The 17,625-nt window shown below is 45.8% G+C and overlaps 2 protein-coding genes across 4 annotated transcripts; both read left to right on the top strand.

The window, feature by feature from the left end:
• Window positions 1-752: 752 nt before the first annotated feature.
• LOC133888362 (probable potassium transporter 11) lies at window positions 753-6,013 on the top strand. 2 transcript variants are annotated; one of them, XR_009903786.1, is made up of 10 exons: window positions 753-1,686; window positions 2,286-2,511; window positions 2,773-3,018; window positions 3,150-3,200; window positions 3,447-3,710; window positions 3,808-3,860; window positions 3,940-4,054; window positions 4,236-4,490; window positions 4,619-5,752; window positions 5,861-6,013. XR_009903786.1 is itself a non-coding variant. In XM_062328567.1 (9 exons), exons 1-9 carry the CDS (start codon window positions 1,567-1,569, stop codon window positions 5,659-5,661), a joined length of 2,373 nt encoding a protein of 790 aa, XP_062184551.1. In that variant the 5' UTR covers window positions 753-1,566; the 3' UTR covers window positions 5,662-5,826. The 2 variants fall into 2 exon arrangements, 1 of the variants encoding a protein (XP_062184551.1); XM_062328567.1 differs by lacking the exon at window positions 5,861-6,013 and having other exon boundaries at window positions 4,619-5,826.
• A 629-nt stretch (window positions 6,014-6,642) lies between these two features.
• LOC133888363 (uncharacterized) lies at window positions 6,643-17,357 on the top strand. Of its 2 annotated transcripts, none has more exons than XM_062328568.1 (5): window positions 6,643-6,681; window positions 14,776-14,853; window positions 14,953-15,057; window positions 15,230-15,379; window positions 15,749-17,357. In XM_062328568.1, the coding sequence occupies exons 1-5, from the start codon at window positions 6,670-6,672 to the stop codon at window positions 16,718-16,720; spliced, it is 1,317 nt and encodes a 438-aa protein (XP_062184552.1). In that variant the 5' UTR covers window positions 6,643-6,669; the 3' UTR covers window positions 16,721-17,357. The 2 variants fall into 2 exon arrangements, with proteins under 2 accessions (XP_062184552.1, XP_062184553.1); XM_062328569.1 differs by lacking the exon at window positions 6,643-6,681 and adding an exon at window positions 13,054-13,286.
• The last annotated feature ends 268 nt before the right edge of the window (window positions 17,358-17,625 follow it).

The following is a 17,625-nucleotide window of genomic DNA, read 5'->3' as shown; positions in this document are numbered from 1 at the left end:
CTAGAGGAGGAGGTGCTAATGGGTGCCGGTGGTTAGGGTGGCCGCCCTATAGGGTGGGTTTGTCCTGTCTTACATGATTGTAGTACTTTTCTGTGAATAATATATGGCACAAGCACAATAAGATTCTTACAATCCTATCAGTATGTTTCAGGTCTTGACACTAACCAAGTTTTCATAGGTCTATCTTAAAGTACGAGATGATAGTTAATTTCAGATGTGATTGTTTTATTCGAGGCTGTCCTTGCCGGATGCTCTGCTAATTTAAACATTTGTTAGCACATACCTACTGGAATTCTATGGATTTTTTTATTTAATTCATCTTCTCCATATTTAATTCCTTTCAATAAAATCAGGTGTATATAAAAATAGTAAAGATCAATTAAAATAAGGTGGATTTCGATCGTAGATCACTGAAGTAAACAAATGGTATCCCACTCACTACTACAGAACTCGATTGGCTGACAACGGCAATCTAGAACTGGAGATACTAAAGAAAAATCCCCAGCACATTGAAAACTCAACAATATCAAACAACATTTAGATATTCCAAGTTGCAAGTAAGCAACAACCCCGGGACTACTAGCAAACAAGAAGCAAGCCAAAGTACTACGTAGTACTAGTTTAACACAGAAGGTGACAAATCTGGATCCCTAAACCACCAAAAAGATTAGGAACTAATTATATAAATAATTTATCTAGAAGCATCAAATCAAAACCACATTACCACTGAGACGGTAACTTGCCATGTCAGCTGTCAGCATCATCGCTTCGTCCAGAGCCCAGAAGCTCGCTCCTGCAACTGCAAGAAGCATCAGAACCTATCCTTTGCTCCATCCCTCTGTCTCATCTTCTTCTTCAGTTTTCCTCTCCTTGTCTGTAATAGTTGCAAACTTGCAATCATTCGTATCCAAATCCAAAAGCTTTTTGTCATTTAATTCTTGACCGAATTTGTGGGTGCCGCACCTGCCTCCTCTCCTCTCCTCGCAGCGTGCAGACACATGCTGCTCCTGGCAGTATTTCTTGCCCCCTTTTGCTCCGTTGGGTTGGGTGCCGCTGTCTCCACCTCAAGTCTTCTTCCTCCCCGCTCTCGCCCGTTCCGTCGCAACCGTCGTGTTTCGCCAGTTGGGGCTCGACCGTCGCGGGGTTCGGGTTAACCTTGGCGCCCACGGCGTCAAAATTTGATCTTGGCGAGGTCTTCGGGAGGAAAGATTGGTTTGTGGTGGCACTAGGAATCTGCGACCCATTTCTACGTGGTGATTTTGGTCTGTGTGTGGGTTTGCTGTGATTATCGGCGCCTCGTTGTTGGACCAAAGATTTCCATCTTTGTTTCTTGCAAATTCCAAAGCGGCGGAAACGATTCTTCTGGGAAAGGAGAGCTGCTTAGTGGGGAGATTTGGGTGGGAGCAGAGTGAATTTGAGCGGGGAATCCAAGAGTTCTTCTTGATATTGTTGGAGTCTGAATGCTTTTTAGTAGGCTGAATTTCCATTTTGGTTGATGCGAAGACTGGAAGTGGACGGGTCGGTGTGAGGATTTGAGGAGCTGTTGCTGAGGAAAAAAAGAGATCAATGGCGTCGCTGTCAGAGAGTGAGGTGACAAAAGGGGGGAGCATGTGGGAGCTAGATCAGAACCTTGATCAGCCCATGGATGAGGAGGCAGGCAGGCTGAGGAATATGTACAGAGAAAAGGTCTAACATTTCTCTTCGTGAATTAGTTGCATGCTGATTTTGTTTTGTTACCATACCCACAATAGGTGTAAGATTGCTGTATGCATGTGACTAATCCATCTCATTGTGCACTTTGTATTTTGACAACATCTAAGTTTTAGAACAAATGTGCTACTTCGACGTGGACTATTGGACTTTACTGCATGAACGTGTAATTTGTCATTTGTAGTGCCTGATTGGATAAAACTGGTTCGCATAGTGATATTGTTACCATTTTCCTAACTAAAGGAGTTTTTTCCCACCTATTCATGCTTAGCACCTATCCTTTGAAAGTAGGCCAGCTATCAATAGTTGGATATGAAGTGAAGAGCGAAGTCATTAAGAAAGAAAAAAAGGGTTTCTAATATTTCAGTGAATAAGCCTGAAAGAGATTGCTCTTGTTGAGATAAGTCAAGCTGTTCCTAACCTTAGTATTTTAGATCTCAGTTGGAAAAACAGGTAGCCCATTCTACCCCAATTTACCAGAAGAATCTTTAGTCCAAAAGAAGAATGCTAGTTTGTGATTTAAGCAAATATATTGCTAAGTCAAGAATTTCTATTGACTGTTTCTCTTCATGCAGAAATTCTCGTCAGTTTTGTTATTACGGCTCGCATTTCAGAGCCTTGGAGTGGTCTTTGGTGACTTGGGCACATCACCTTTGTATGTGTTCTATAATGTCTTTCCTCGAGGAGTAGATGAAGATGAGGATGTTATTGGAGCTCTTTCCTTGATTATTTACACCCTCACTCTCATCCCGCTTCTGAAGTATGTTTTTGTTGTCTTGCGAGCAAATGACAATGGTCAAGGTAAGATACTTGATCCTCACAGAATGTAACAAATATCGTGTTTCTTATAATCTGATTGGTGCCCTTTAAAAAAAAAAGAAAGGATATACTGACTGCAGATCTCTTAGGTGCATGATTTCTACAAATTAGAATTTCATGTGCCAAGGTGTGAACTGTAAAGTTTTGCCATCTGACTGTTGTTTGCGCAATCCTGCTGATTCTTCACTTGCCAACTTGTTTGCATACTTTGTAAGATGTTGGCTTATCACTCTTTCTTCACAGGTGGCACATTTGCTCTGTATTCCCTCTTATGCCGGCATGCAAAGATCAACACCATACCAAATCAACACAGGACCGATGAAGAACTAACAACGTATAGTCGACAAACTTATGAGGAGAATTCACTTGCAGAAAAAATAAAGAGATGGATAGAGGCACATGCATATAAAAGAAACATCCTCCTTATCATTGTTCTCATTGGTACTTGTACAGCCATTGGAGATGGAATCCTCACTCCTGCCATATCCGGTATTTAGCATCACTTTTCTGAAGCAAAACTAAGCATCATAATTTTTTTTTGAGGGATTAAGCATCATATTATTGTGACTTAATCCGATAGAATTTTTTAACCTGGTTTATGATTCTGTTTTTTTCTGCAGTTCTTTCTGCGTCAGGTGGAATAAAAATTCAAAAGAAAAACATGAGTACTGGTAAATATTCTTATCTTGAATACTATTTACAATTCAACGATGGAAGAGAAATCATTTTCTTGACTGTTAATTCATGAGGTGGTGGAAGAAAAATCATTTTCTTACTATAACAATGGAAGGAAAACAATCTCATGCATCAGTAATCCCTTTCGGTGTCAGTACAAAGATTCCAAGATCTCAATCTATCTTTTCGATAATTTAACATTGCAAAATTGTTTGATCGTTGCTTTCCTCTGAATCTAACAGATGATGTTGTACTTGTCGCTGTGGTCATCTTGATTGGATTATTTAGCATGCAGCACTATGGCACCGATAAAGTGGGATGGCTCTTTGCACCAATAGTTCTCCTCTGGTTCATTCTAATTGGAAGTGTCGGAGCTGTGAATATACACAAATATGATAGCTCCGTGTTAAAAGCATACAACCCAGTCTATATATACCGTTTTTTCCGACGACGAGGGAATTCCGACAGCTGGACCTCTCTTGGAGGAATCATGCTTAGCATCACAGGTCGGACCTCTTTATTCTTTGTAGCGATAGAGCTTACCTTTTCATCAACCTCTAGTAAATCCATTGTAACAGGAAGCACCTTCTTTTTTCTATTCAGGAACTGAAGCATTATTTGCTGATCTCTGTCATTTTCCTGTATTGGCGATTCAGGTAACATGTCTTCAAACTCGAGTAGTCATAGCTTTATGTAATTACGTGTTCGCTAAAGTAAATATATATCTATTTGCAGATTGCTTTCACCTTGATTGTATTCCCTTGCCTTTTACTGGCATACACAGGGCAGGCTGCCTATATAATTGTTCACAAGAATCATGTGGCTGACGCCTTTTATCGCTCCATTCCAGGTCCCCTCAGCTCTAACATCTTACCATCCTATTCACTAATATTAAGACAGGTGTCTGTGCCACCACATCATGTCTGATGGGTGCACATTGGCATAGTTCATAACCCATTATTGATAGTGCGTCCTGTGTACTAGTGCTTTTTGTAATTTGGTGCTCATAGTGAGATGTTTGATCATTGCAGACGCCATATACTGGCCGGCCTTTGTTATTGCAACTGCTGCAGCCATAGTTGCAAGTCAAGCGACTATATCTGCCACCTACTCGATAATAAAGCAAGCTCTTGCACTCGGTTGTTTTCCACGTGTAAAAGTAGTCCACACCTCAAAGAAATTCCTTGGGCAGATTTACATCCCCGACATCAATTGGGTCCTTCTGATTCTTTGCATTGCTGTCACTGCTGGATTCAAGAATCAAAGCCAGATAGGAAATGCATATGGTAAGATTTATTCTGAAAACCAAATTATTCTGAAATGAGAACAGCTGGTACTGAATTTTCATGATATGACCTGCACTGCATATTGCATCAGATAGCACCTGATTTCCACTTTCATGTTGTATGAGCAGGCACTGCTGTGGTTATAGTTATGCTTGTCACAACATTCCTCATGGTACCAATAATGCTGCTTGTATGGAAGAGCCACTGGATCCTTGTCGTCACCTTTACCGTGCTCTCGCTGATGGTGGAGGTTCCATACTTCTCTGCCTGCATATTAAAGATCGACCAAGGTGGTTGGGTCCCGCTAGTCATTGCAACAGTCTTCTTCATCATCATGTACGTGTGGCATTTTTGCACCGTGAAGCGGTATGAATTTGAGATGCACAGCAAGGTTTCCATGGCCTGGATTCTCGGCCTTGGTCCGAGCCTTGGTCTGGTCAGGGTTCCAGGGATAGGATTTGTGTATACCGAACTGGCAAGCGGCGTCCCACATATCTTCTCCCACTTCATCACCAACCTCCCTGCGATCCACTCGGTGGTCGTCTTCGTCTGCGTTAAGTATCTTCCAGTTTACACTGTCCCAACCGATGAACGGTTTCTGGTGAGGAGAATTGGGCCAAAGAACTTCCACATGTTCCGTTGTGTTGCAAGGTACGGGTACAAAGACCTCCACAAGAGAGACGAAGACTTTGAAAAGATGCTCTTCGACTGCATCCTATTCTTCGTCCGACTAGAGAGCATGATGGATGGCTATTCCGACTACGATGAGTTCAGCGTGCCAGAGCAGAGGACCATTGAATCAATGAACAACGCATTCTTGACTGAAAAAACCTGCAACACAATGTGTTCCAATGGCGACCTGAGCTACTCATCGCAGGACTCAATCGTGCCTGCGCAGTCACCTCTCAGGGGGAGCAGTCTGCTGAGGTATTCAGGCCAGGCCAGCACGGTCGGCGACGAGCTGGAGTTCTTGAACCGGTGCAAGGACGCCGGCGTCGTGCACATCCTCGGGAACACCATCGTGCGGGCACGGAGAGACTCAGGGATCGTCAAGAGGCTTGCTGTGGACTACATGTATGCCTTCATGAGGAGGATCTGCAGGGAGAACAGTGTAATATTCAATGTTCCTCACGAGAGCCTTCTCAATGTCGGCCAAATATACTACATATGAGAGAGAAATTTCCTCTTCCGTTCTCCCTGTTTTTTATTCCATGTGGGCAGCAGCTCTGCTGTACCGCTCCATGGACGTGGGAGTGGCGCGGGTATGTAAATCGTATTGTACATAACAAAATAATCAGTTCTTTTCTTTTCTCGAATGAAACAACGTGTTCTTGCTCATGAGTATCTCTCTCTTTGTTTTTACTTTTCAGTCGTCGTTGTACCTATCAGGCAGTGTTCATGATGCAGATGGTCATGCTTCCTGCTGTAACCTCATCACCGACACACGGCTAACTTGTGGTTTCGTCGGAGGATCTCTTTCCAGTACAAGCCAGGTAGGGCAGCCACGATGACTCCACCCCACATGTCAGTGAAGTGGCCCGATCCGGACGGGTCGTAGTGGCCCACAACTACCACGGGCCTCGCGAACCGTCCGGCCATGCTGTGCGGCCCATTTAGGCTCGACCCAAGCGGTGGAAGGAAGTTTTGCTAAGGAAACCCTTTTGTGTTTGAGTTATTCCGTCAAGCGCCCCCCATAATTGTAATCACGATCCGGCTAGGGGCCTCCAATACCGTTGGATCTCTCTCGAACGGCTAAGATGGCTCTGGTTGGGGCAGGTGGACGGAAGTTTTGCGAAGGAAGCCCCCTATGTGTCCAATTATCCGTTAGGGACCAGGATCGGATCGCGATTATTAATCGCGACCCAATCTTGGGTCGCAGTGTACCGTTGGATAATGCTTTGGACGGCCGAGATTGCGTCTTTGCGAGAACGGACCGGTAAGACACCCTGCATTACCTGTTAGGAGCCAGACGAGTGGGCCCGCGCCCACGACGGTTTCCAGTGGGCCCTCGTCCGCCCCGGCGGCCTCGATATCTCCTCCGTCGCCGTCTTCAGCTGCTACGGAAGCCGCCTCCCTCCCCGACCTCCGCCCCTCAGCATCGTCTCATGCAGCGCCCTCGCCAATCCAAGTCTCGGCTCCGCTTTCGCCTTCCGCGTCCCCCACACGCCGCCGCCTTCCCATGGCGGATCAGGTACGTGCAGTATAGCGCCGGTTTTACCGCACATGCCGTCACTTTCTTGCCTGCTTGGGCCAGTTCTTGGCTACGCAATGCGCATGCTTGTGGTTGGATCGGCCGGCGCAATGGCGCATCTTCTCGTCTGGCTGGCATGGCCTCGCGCATTGGTGCGTTCTGCTTGTGTTCGGGCGCCTTGACATGCACGAGTTCGATCTTATCGCGGAGAGAAGTTTGCACTTTTTCCGCGTTCGTGTCAACAAGCTTTTGATTTTAGAAGGCTGCAGGCTAGCGTTGCAGGTTGTGGTGCAGTCTGAATCCTGGGTGCGGACTATCGAGATGCTTCTGACGAGTAGGGGCTTTGTTTATCTTTCAAAAAAAGTTGTAGGAGTTTTTTTAAAAAAGAAGAAGCAGTAGGCTTTGTTTGGTGAGCTTGCAGTGAACGTTTCTCCTTCAGCTGCATAACTGAAGAGTTGGTGTTGTTAAAGTTTCTGAATGCTCGAGTTTCAGATGGAAAGGGATGCCAGCTTAAATGAAAACCTAGAGTACTGTACTAGCATCCAAGAACGTGCGATCCATCGTTTTCAATGTTCCAGCATGTGGCACAGGGAAAGTGGGGTCTAACGATCCGCTCATGTCGACGTCTCAACATCTTTTTCGATTAACCATGTCGTCACAGAGTGCAGGATTCCTTACCTTCCGGTAGCTGTCTGCCAAGACGCTTCCTCTCCTTTTGATCGTTGCGGCTCCCCTTCAGAAACTAGAGTCTCTCATCCGTCTGGAAGACATAATTCACAGCCCCCAGTTTAGCTTTAATCAGCTTGCTTGTTTATTCCATCTGCCTCTGCCGCATTTGGAATTGTAACTTGTCTGTCTGTTCGTGAAGATCGCTGGTTGATTTTGTGAGGACGGGACCAATAATTGGAGCAACCAAGATGGCTGGCTTCCTATCACCGATGGGTATATTCCATCCGTACAGAGATTGATGTGAGCTAGACCTGAACTGCAGAATCGGTCAGGCAAGTAGAGAGAGTGAATGCTGTTCCACTTGGCACTGCCAGACTACTGTAGTTTTAATGCAGCAAAGCTGCCACGCCATGCAGCTACAAAACACGCAATCACACTAATACAAAAGGAAAACAACCCTAGGACTGAACATCGGCGTTAGCTAAAAAACCGACTCCCAGCAACGCAGCCTAGCTAAGAGGATGAATAGTTTCATCGCGCCGGCATCACACTATCATTCGGCGTCCTCCCAAATTAGGGCCAATAAGCAGTCGGATGAGATGCGACGGCCGTTGAAGATAATGTTGTTTGCGTGACAACCAGATGCGCCAACAAGTTAGGAGTATGAGTGAGTCCAGGTCTTTGCGGACTTCCTCGTCCACACACCCCCGGATAAACCCACCAGTCGAGAAGAACAAGATCATCCGCAATAACATGAACCCACATAACACACCACCAAACTTCACGAGCCAAGGAATAATGTAAGAACAGATGGTCAACCGTTTCCGAAAGTTTCAAGCAAAACGAATACGGATCATCGGTTGTAGCCCGTGGTGCTTCCTTCGAACCACGGTCCATAAGCGGCCATGGAGGCCGAGCTAGGCAAAGAATTTTACTTTTGCCGGCGCCCACGCTTTCCATAGTAATTTTGCACCTTCGAAATGAATGGATCCTTGGAACATGAGGTGTTAAGCAGACCTTGTCGTGTACTTTCCTAAAGGGCGCCATCTTCATATCACACGATACTGCTCGTCACCAAGGTGAACGGATCCTAGTTTGGACCAAAGGTGCAGAAACTGGGTGATCGCGGCAACAGAGAGGGGGCTCGTGATGTCTCGCACCCAGGAGCAATTGCGCAAAGCGTCCTTCACCGTTCTAGACTTAAGGCGCGAAGGAGTGATGCAACCAAAGAGGTCCGACACCAACAGACAGATAGAACAACCCTCCAACCACGCATCAGTCCAAAAAAAAGTTGATTCCCCATTGCCAATCTAAAAAATGGTTGAAGCATAAAAAAGGGCAATGACTTCACGCTCATGAGTTAGGGGAATGTTCACCCATGGCCTAGAGGGATCCGAGCGCTGTCACCAGAGCCATCGGAGGCACAAAGCAAAGCCGACAATCCGAATGTCTTGAATTCCCAATCCTCCGTAGACCAGTGGCCGGCACACTCGTTGCCATGCCAGAGCGCTGCGACCCCCGGTCATCACCTTGTCACCAGCCCATAAGAAGGCCCTCCGAAGCTTATCTATTTCCTTGATTACCCACGGAGGAACAGGAAAGGAGATGATCGTGTGCAAAAGAGTCGAGGACAACACCACTTTGACCAAAGTGGCATGGCCAGATTTTGAAATTAGCCTAGCCTGCCAGGTTGGTAACTTAGCGGCTACCCTGTCCACCAAAGGCTGGAGGTGATGTCTGCGTAGCCGGCTGATCGTGAGAGGCGCTCCCAAGTATTAGATGGGGAAGGGTTACCGCTGACACGGGAGGTTCTCGCTGATAACTCTGAGGTCATGATCGTCGTAGCAAATATGAACGGTCGTGCATTCGTCCAAATTAGTTCTAAGCACGGAAACCTCACCGAAGAAATGAAGTATATCTAAATGTGCTCGGATGTCTTGTAGTTTTGGTGAAATGAAGATCATTGTGTCATCAACGTGTAGAGAACAACGATGTCGAATTGAAGCATGTCCCGTGGACTCGATGATTCATGCCTCTCTTGCCTTGGTCAGCAAACGATTAAGAGTGTCCATCATCATCATGAATAAGAACAGGACAAGGAGTCTCCCTGACTCAACCCACACGCGTGGTAGAAAGATGACCCTAAAATAGAGTTTAGAAGAATGCCAGCGGACGAGGAGCCAAGAATTGCCTCAATCCAGGAGCACCAACAGTGACCAAAGCCCCATGCTCGCATAACCTCCAAGAGAAAAGCCCAGCTCATGGAATCAAACGCCTTAGCGATGTCCAACTTGAACAGAATCTTAGGTCTCTTGGATTTCTTGAATAACCTCGCAGTGGAGTGGACTAATTTGAAGTTGTCATGAATGAAATGCCCAACGATGAACGCACTTTGACTGCTAGTGATTATTGAGCTAAGCCGAGGCACGAGCTGAAGAGCCAAGCTTTTGTGATCAACTTCCTAACACTGTGAATAAGGCTAATAGGGTAGAAATCCAGGGCCGAGGTGGCCCCTTCCTTCTTCGGTAGAAGCGTGATGAGAGCGTTGTTGAGCCCATTGAGACCCCTATGGTCGCCGATGTTGAATGCACAGATGGCAAGGGTCACGCCATTCTTGATGGAAGGCCAGGTAGCACGGTAGAACTCCACCATAAAACCCTCGGGGCCTGGAGCCTTGTTGAGCGACAGTTGCTAGATTGCCTCTAGAATCTCCTCCTCATCGAAAGGAGAATTGAGCAGCTGCAAGTCGAGAGGATTGATGTCGAGTCCAGACAGGTCCAAGGAGAAAGGTCTGGAAGGAGTGATGCCAAGAATGGAAGTGAAATGGCCGAGCAACGCATACGCCATAGCATTGTGGGAGGAAACCGTGCCTTCCGGCATGGCTAAAGAAGAGATGGTGTTCTTGCACACCCGGAAATTGGCAAAGGAGTGGAAGGGCCTAGAATTGGTGTCCCCCCTGGAGCTACGCCAACCCGTAACGGTTGTGTGCAATTGAGCGCTCGAGGGAGGCCAAACCCAAACAAAGAAACTTGAGGTGCCTATGCAACTCAGATTCTGTAGTTGAGAGACCCCCGACGTCAAAACGAGCAATAAGCTCCCATGCAATGAGCAACTCATCCCTGATGCTGCCGATGTATTCGCTGCTCCAACGTTAAGGTGCTTTAGCAGTACGTCGAAGCAAGATGTCAAGCCTAGAGAGCTGTGGCTTGGACAGCTCCTCAGGCGACAACACCCAGCCATTCTGGACGGCATCAAGAAAGCCAGACAATTTAGTCCAGAAAGCCTCAAAGTGAAAATGTATGCGCCTCTGTGTGTACATTGAAGAAGATAGCAGGAGGGGGTAGTGGTCCGAACAATCGGAAGACAAGGCTTGCAGGAGACAGTCTGGGAACATGTCGTTACATTCTGAGGACGCTAGCACTCTGTCAAGCCTCATCGGCGTGGGAGAGGCCCTCTCGTTGGACCAAGTGTATCGGTAGCCAACAAGATGAATATCCCCAAGCTCCTCTCCTGTGATGAACTGTTGGAACTATGCAATAGGCCGTCTGTTGAGCTTGGCGTTGTTCTTATCTGAAGAAGAAGCGATCATATTGAAATATCCAATAATTAGCCAAGGACTAGGTATTAGCGCGCGCATGTTAGCAAGTTCAGAGAGGAAGGAGTCCTTAAGGCTCTCATCATTGGGGCCATACACAACTGTCAAGTGAAAGGAGCCGTCTGTTGGTGAAGAAATGAGGACGTTGATCGAGTAATGAAGCACTTGTATAACGATTAAAGAAAAAGGTTACCAACAGGCAACGATAATGCCACCCCTAGTGCCGGCGGCAGGCAAGAAGAAGAAGCCGGAAACAACGGGGCCGCAGATCTCATTAACAAGAAACAGAGTAACGACATCAAGCTTAGTCTCAAGTAAGCACACAAACAAAAGCACTGTGATCTGTAATCATGGATCGAACGAAGTCGCGATGGGCCCTGAAGTTGAGGCTGCGGACATTCCAACTGAGAATGATAAAATTATCCATGAAAGCGGTAACAACAACATTGCGTGGAGGCACCTAGCAAGTTGGGGCCTCTGTGGCTTGCGCGGTGGCCTCCGCAGGCAGACCATGGCCGGTAAAGAGCTCCCTGATTGCCCATAGGTGCTCTTCAGACAGAGGTTTATCAAAGAGCGTTGCATATGCCTGGTGAGTTTATGTCGTAATGGCCTTGTCGTCCTTGGCCAGGTCGAGGTGCCGCATGAGCAGAGCCTCCCCTCTCTTGGCAGGTCTGATCGAGGAGATGCTGGCCTAAGCAACCAGCCGCTTACTCCTTTGAGGTGCAAGTTCCGAGCACGGGAAGCAGTTAGAACAACAGGCCAACGTCTCCATGGGGTGTGTGAATCTCCATAGAAAGCTTCTGGAGGAAGGAAGTCGTCACCGCAGCCTCAACCGTGTGGCCCGTTGAAGCATCCGCGATGACTAAAACAACTTAGGCGTTCACAAGAGTATCGTTCGCTTGTTGCTAAGACGTGGTGTAGGTCGTCCGACAATAGGCCCGTCTACGAAGCCGGCTGCCCAAACGCAGAGAGGAGGAGCACCGAGCAGAGTGCATGGCGGATCGACAACCACGGCCCACCGAGTGCGGGCCATTGCTGGGGTGACCCAAGTTTTCTTGAGAGGTGGACACTGGACTGGCACTAGCAATGGAGAGAGCGGGGGCCTCAGAACCCGAGGAATGAACCGCATGCGTCACACGATGCGCACGCCTCGAGTATACGAGAGTAATGCATCGAGAGTTAGCAAGTACCTCGTGGCCATATTTTTGGTGGCACATCGATTGAGTTCCTCTAGCATGGGGTCTTAGGCACTATGATGGGCATCACGTGCGGGAGGGTAGACCGCGATAGGGTCGTGCTCCACAGACTTCTACGCGCTGAAAGCAGACACACCACGCCTGCGCCAACAGACGGGGGCATGTGAACAGACCCTTCCTCGGGCGACGCAACAGGGAAGGATCCGAACTGGATATGCACGGACGACGAGGACAGCAAATGACTCCTTTAGCCCACCGGACACCGTGAGGACGACTATGCACCAACAATAGTCCAGATCCGACCATCGTGCATGGCAACGGCAAGAAGGACAATCGCCGCCTCGGTGGAAGGCTAGGACGACCCATGCCTCCCTCGCCGGCCTCATCTCCGTAGGAGAACGCGCTGATGCTACTGGAGGTGGAGGGTGTCCGAAATTGCGCCAAGGAGACGAGCTGGATGGAGACATCATATCTCAAGGTCCTCACCTTCGAGATGTATGGTGGAATGCAACCGAAGAGTTGCTACATGACTGAGTCGCTGTAGCGCAAGAAACGGCTGGCTCCGAACCTCCATTACAACATTATTGGAGATTTTCTTCAAGAAATCACACCAAGCAACAACGCAGAGATCCGCAAAGGGCAGTTTCATCCTTTAGAAATCATAACAACAACAAAAATGATTTTGGAGGAACCTGATGATCGATTCATTTACGTGATTAGCACCCAGCAAAAAACCAAAGCCGAAGGAAGAAAAAAAAAGATCGGTTGCGGTATTCAAGATTTTCTTCCAATCAGAGAGAGTGCACGAGACTAAATGTTGCAAGGACACTGTCAGTCTGTCACAGTACACACATGACACCACAACCACGCACCACCTCATCGTATCACAGATTCACAAGAGCAGACAAAAGTCGCGTGCTCGCGGCGGCATCAAGCACTGGGCAGTGGGCACCGGTAAAAGAAAGCTGCTGCCTTTCCTCCTAGTGCGTGGAGGCGGAGGCGTGGAGCAGTGGGAGATACAACTACCTTGCCTGCCGTCTCCTCTTCGTCTTCCCGTGTCACCTGCTCTTCTTCCTCTCCTTGTCCCGGCTGGCGAAATCGAGCTCCGCTCCATGGGCGTAGCAGTCGGTCCGTAGCGCGAGCCGGTGAGTTCTTTCTTGCTCGGCCTCGTTTCTTGCTGGCACGTGGTGCTAATTTGAGTCAATCAGTAAGTGTGAAATAGTTGTTTTTTAGCTGAATTTTTTATGTGCCACTGGGCCTTTTTGTGTTTTGGAAAGCTAGCGTTTGGATTGTTAGGAACATGGGAGGATTTTTGGTGATAGCATAGCATGCGATTGATTTGGTGGCTTCTGTACTGCTTGGTTAGGTGATCTGTGTGAGATTTTGGATCTGGATGCAGAGGCTGTACAAAAAGATAGGTTTTTGACGGTTGTGTGTGACTTGCTCCAGCAGTTAACTAGTCTGGGTAAGCTAAATAGCTCAATACTGGGATTTTATGCTTGAATTGTATGGCTTGCTACAGATGCAGCCCCATGCTTTGGATAGTCAGAAAAGAACTAAGCAAAAGGAAAGAATTCCATGAACTTCCACCTAGGTTCTTTTTGGGCCCACTTAGGTATTTAGAGCTTTCGTTTAGAACTTTATGCAGTTAGTCTTCAAAAGTAAGTTGCTAGGTAGGTTAGATGAGCTATTTCTAGTGTGATGGTAGCTCACTGCTGTCATGGGCATAGTTCGTTTTAAAAAAGCACGGACATACTTGGTCATCAGTCATGAGTCATCGCTAGGATTTGCTTAGACTATCACATTCCATAAGTAGCTAAATATGTGAATTAAGGCACGGAGTCGACGAAAACAATTTCAGTTTCCCGGGTTCATTTTGAACCATGTAGTGAATTCTAAGTAGTGGTCCATGGCCGTGGCCCCTTTGCCATTTGTTTTCTTAGCAAGACATGAGGTTGTGCATTTCATGCAAGAGCATAAATGCTTTTTTTCTTCTTCGAAATTGCGGCAGGAGTGCTGCCATTCATCAAAGAAATGAAGGATGCTTGGGCCACTCCGAATGCTCCACCTTGACTTATTTCCTAGGCATTAAATGATCATGCCACATATGATTTTTTATGATTTGGCAAAGAATTAAAGAGAAGAGAGATCAAGCTAGTGTCTTCCATAAGACATAAGCTAGGCACAATATCCAATACAATAAACAAGCTAAGAAATGCATTAGGGGTTCTCAATGTCCATGTTCATGTGCTGCATGTAGCATCAAATAAACGTGGACCAATTGAAACTTGGATGTTGACACATATTTTAAGATGTGGAAGAAACTTCGCATTGGAGAAATAATTTCTTCACTAGTGTCTATATGAGGTGGAATAAGATAGACATTGCTCTAAGACACTTGTATTGGGAGTGGCCTTGAAGGATACAAGAACCCATTTATTGAAAATAGGAACGGGTATTAAACAACTATACAATAAAAGAAGGAAGCATAAATACTTATCACGCTTAGCCTTTTTTTGCAGTAAACTCCATGCATATTCCCTTAACATATGTCGTTTCCTTGCACGACTTGACAAATTTTATTCAGTGTGTCTGTGCTAACAGGATATCCTGTGGTTTGCCATATCCAAACAGGTCATAATTATGGATTCATGTGAGGGCTCTCATCCTATAACTCGAAGTGAGATTGTCAGTGCAACATCTGCTGCCATTGTATGTACATTTAGAACTCCTTTTCTTTTTGTTTTTCTTTTATTTGGCCTTCCTATTTGACAATTTTGTTTAAATGTCCACTTATTGCTACCTGCTTAGGTTGATGGCAAGAATGAGCCTGCTGGAGAGGGGTTGCCTGATGGTTGGTTGAAAGAATGCAGACCGAGAAAGAATCGATATGGATCTAGAATCAAGGGTGACACGGTATATTGTTATTCCCATGATTAAATTGTGAAAATATTTAAAATTGATAAATTTCTTTTGACCTTATTTTTCTAACATGCCATCTCTGTATTTATGGTTTGATTCTGATGCCTTATTTTCTATATAGCCCTTTGTTCTGTAATTGTAACTGGTCTATTCATTTGGTGTACAGTTCTATATTGATCCAACCAATGAATATGAATTTCTCTCTCTTAAGGATGTGTACCGTTATCTTGAATCTGGAGACATAAGTCAATGTGTTATGTTGCCAAACAAGAGAAAAACTGTGGACCTGCATACTGCAGGGGACCAATCTCATCATGTAAGTTGTTTCTTCGAATTTTGACCCACATCTGTATTTCATCTTGAAAACCTTGTGTTACCTACAATATTGGATTGACAAAGTAGATGCAAAGCAACAAGGAGTTTATTTTTAGGAAGCATCAATTTCATATTCCCTATATGCACCTAGTCTGTGTGATGGGTACTAGTCATGCACATACATGATAGTTGAAGTCATGGTGTTTCTTATGGTGACATAGGCTTCATACTAAATTGTAATGGTGCTTTTGCTCTCTGATTTTTGTATTATAGCTGAGTAAAATTGGAAGGATTTTTGTATGTTGCTGTTTCACTTTCGTAGTTGATGGTTCCTGCCCCAACTGTTGATCTTTGTTTTTGTAAAATTCAGACAGGAAGACCACCAGATTATACGCAACTTGATACCACTGATGAATCTAATCAATATGGTCGACCAACAGTAGGAGGTACCAAGCCACTGAAGGATGCTCTGCTAAATCCAGAAAGTGGACAGAATGCTGAAAATACGCCATCGTCAAACTCTGTTGGTATAAACCTAATCCAAGGAGAAGCTGATAGAGTTGAAGCTTCAGAAGGCAAGAGTATCCAGTCAGGCTCCATAGAACACGCTCGATGGGGAGCTGAATCTATTGCTATAAAAGGAGCAAATGTGGAACAGAAACCCAAGGAAAAGAAACACAAAACTAAAGCTGACAAACGGATTTCTACACCTCTTCGATCATCACCTCGTTTAGCTGCACTGAAGATTAGCCAGGAAGCAAATAATATGCCCAAAGATGGACATATCAGCACACAGACAGACATCACCAATCATTCACAACCAAAGCAAATTCAAAAACCTAGGCGAAAGGCTAATTCCTCTGTATTTCCTGAGAAGAAATATGGAGCACCTACCGCGAGTTCTTCAGAAAAGTTTGAAGACAGTGACCATTCAGTTCCCAATCAAATACAAGGAGCCTCAGTCCCATGCTCTTCAGAAAATGTTGTATGCCAAAATGCACCAGCTGAGGCACCTGTTCTGCCACAACAAGTTGGACTAGGTGAAACAGCTGATTATATGCATGGATCTTCCCTGTCATCTCTATTTCAACATGTCTGGTCAGACCCATGCCTTGAGTTTGCATTCAGGACTCTCACAGGTGATATTCCTGTTCTTGATGACACTATAGCTGTTGCAAACTACTTCCTTCCACCACAGAACATGAATAAAGGAGCGACACCTAACTGTTCCTCTTCAGCTTATGATGGTACTAGAAACCATGCACAAGTTGACCATGTCAGCTTGCCAATGCCAAGGTCAACCGATAAGCTCTATGGCAGCAATTGGTTCCCTCCCCAGTAAATTTCATCTGGGGCATATCCAACTACATTCTAATCTGCCAAAAGGCAGATCAGAAGGAAGCTCATGTCCTAGTTATAGTCTTCTTAGCACTCTTCGTTAGGTACTTCAACAAGGATGCATGCTGTAAACAAGACTGCAGCTTATCAGCTTGTGGTAACTGTGTAGAGGATCTGATGGATCCTCAGAGGATCCATCACTAATATAGCTGTCGTATGACGTATGGATCTTCACGGGAAGCTGCCTGGTGGTACACTCGACAATGCTTTCTGTTGATTGTGTTTGTGTAGTAACCTGACCATGTATTCACTTGTTGCATCGTTAGAGCAGACTAGATATCCCACGAATTGGTCGGGGTTCTACTCTGTCTAAGAGAAGCTATTCCTGTGTCTTACTACTTGTAACTTGGTAGACATTTGATGTGCATTGCAGCATTGGACCAAGTTCTATCTAACTTGGCTCCTTTTTTTGCTGGTTTGAGCTTCTCTTTTGATTGAGTAGCGGTTGTTGTTTTGATGTGTACTCTCTTCATTGATTCTCGAAGTACCTAAGTGTGGTTGACATTTTGCTTGTTCTTTGTTTGGTTTACCACACTGTGGTTGGGTACTAATTGTGGATGGCTACATCAGTTGTTGGGAGATGCATTGGATGCCATGGAGAGTACTCAAGTACAGATACTGGTCTTGTCTCTGCTTGTGGTCCTTGGAACTATTTCCAGAACCAAGATCAGAACAGCAATATAGTTTGATGTACTGCCCTTTGTTATGCTTTATCAGTTGAAATCTTTGAGAGATGATCTTCCAATAATGCAGGCTGTCTGGTGACCCTAAACTTTATCATCAGGAAAAGCAGTACCTTAACTACTTAAAAGTTCCTAACTGCTGCAAACAAAGCTGACTAGACCTCCA

The sequence above is a fragment of the Phragmites australis genome, chromosome 13 (assembly GCF_958298935.1).
Source record: "Phragmites australis chromosome 13, lpPhrAust1.1, whole genome shotgun sequence".
NCBI classification, from domain to species: domain Eukaryota; kingdom Viridiplantae; phylum Streptophyta; class Magnoliopsida; order Poales; family Poaceae; genus Phragmites; species Phragmites australis.
This window is presented reverse-complemented; position numbering and strand designations above follow the sequence as displayed.

What these genes read in the sequence shown, in the direction of transcription:
- LOC133888362 (XM_062328567.1), top strand. Translation starts at nt 1,567, where the DNA reads ATGGCGTCGCTGTCAGAGAGTGAGGTGACAAAAGGGGGGAGCATGTGG. An exon ending in GGAATATGTACAGAGAAAAG is followed by an intron (nt 1,687 to 2,285) that starts GTCTAACATTTC and finishes CTCTTCATGCAG; the next exon opens with AAATTCTCGTCAGTTTTGTT. An exon ending in AATCATGCTTAGCATCACAG is followed by an intron (nt 3,711 to 3,807) that starts GTCGGACCTCTT and finishes TTTTCTATTCAG; the next exon opens with GAACTGAAGCATTATTTGCT.
- LOC133888363 (XM_062328568.1), top strand. An exon ending in GTGCAACATCTGCTGCCATT is followed by an intron (nt 14,854 to 14,952) that starts GTATGTACATTT and finishes CTACCTGCTTAG; the next exon opens with GTTGATGGCAAGAATGAGCC. An exon ending in CTAGAATCAAGGGTGACACG is followed by an intron (nt 15,058 to 15,229) that starts GTATATTGTTAT and finishes TTTGGTGTACAG; the next exon opens with TTCTATATTGATCCAACCAA.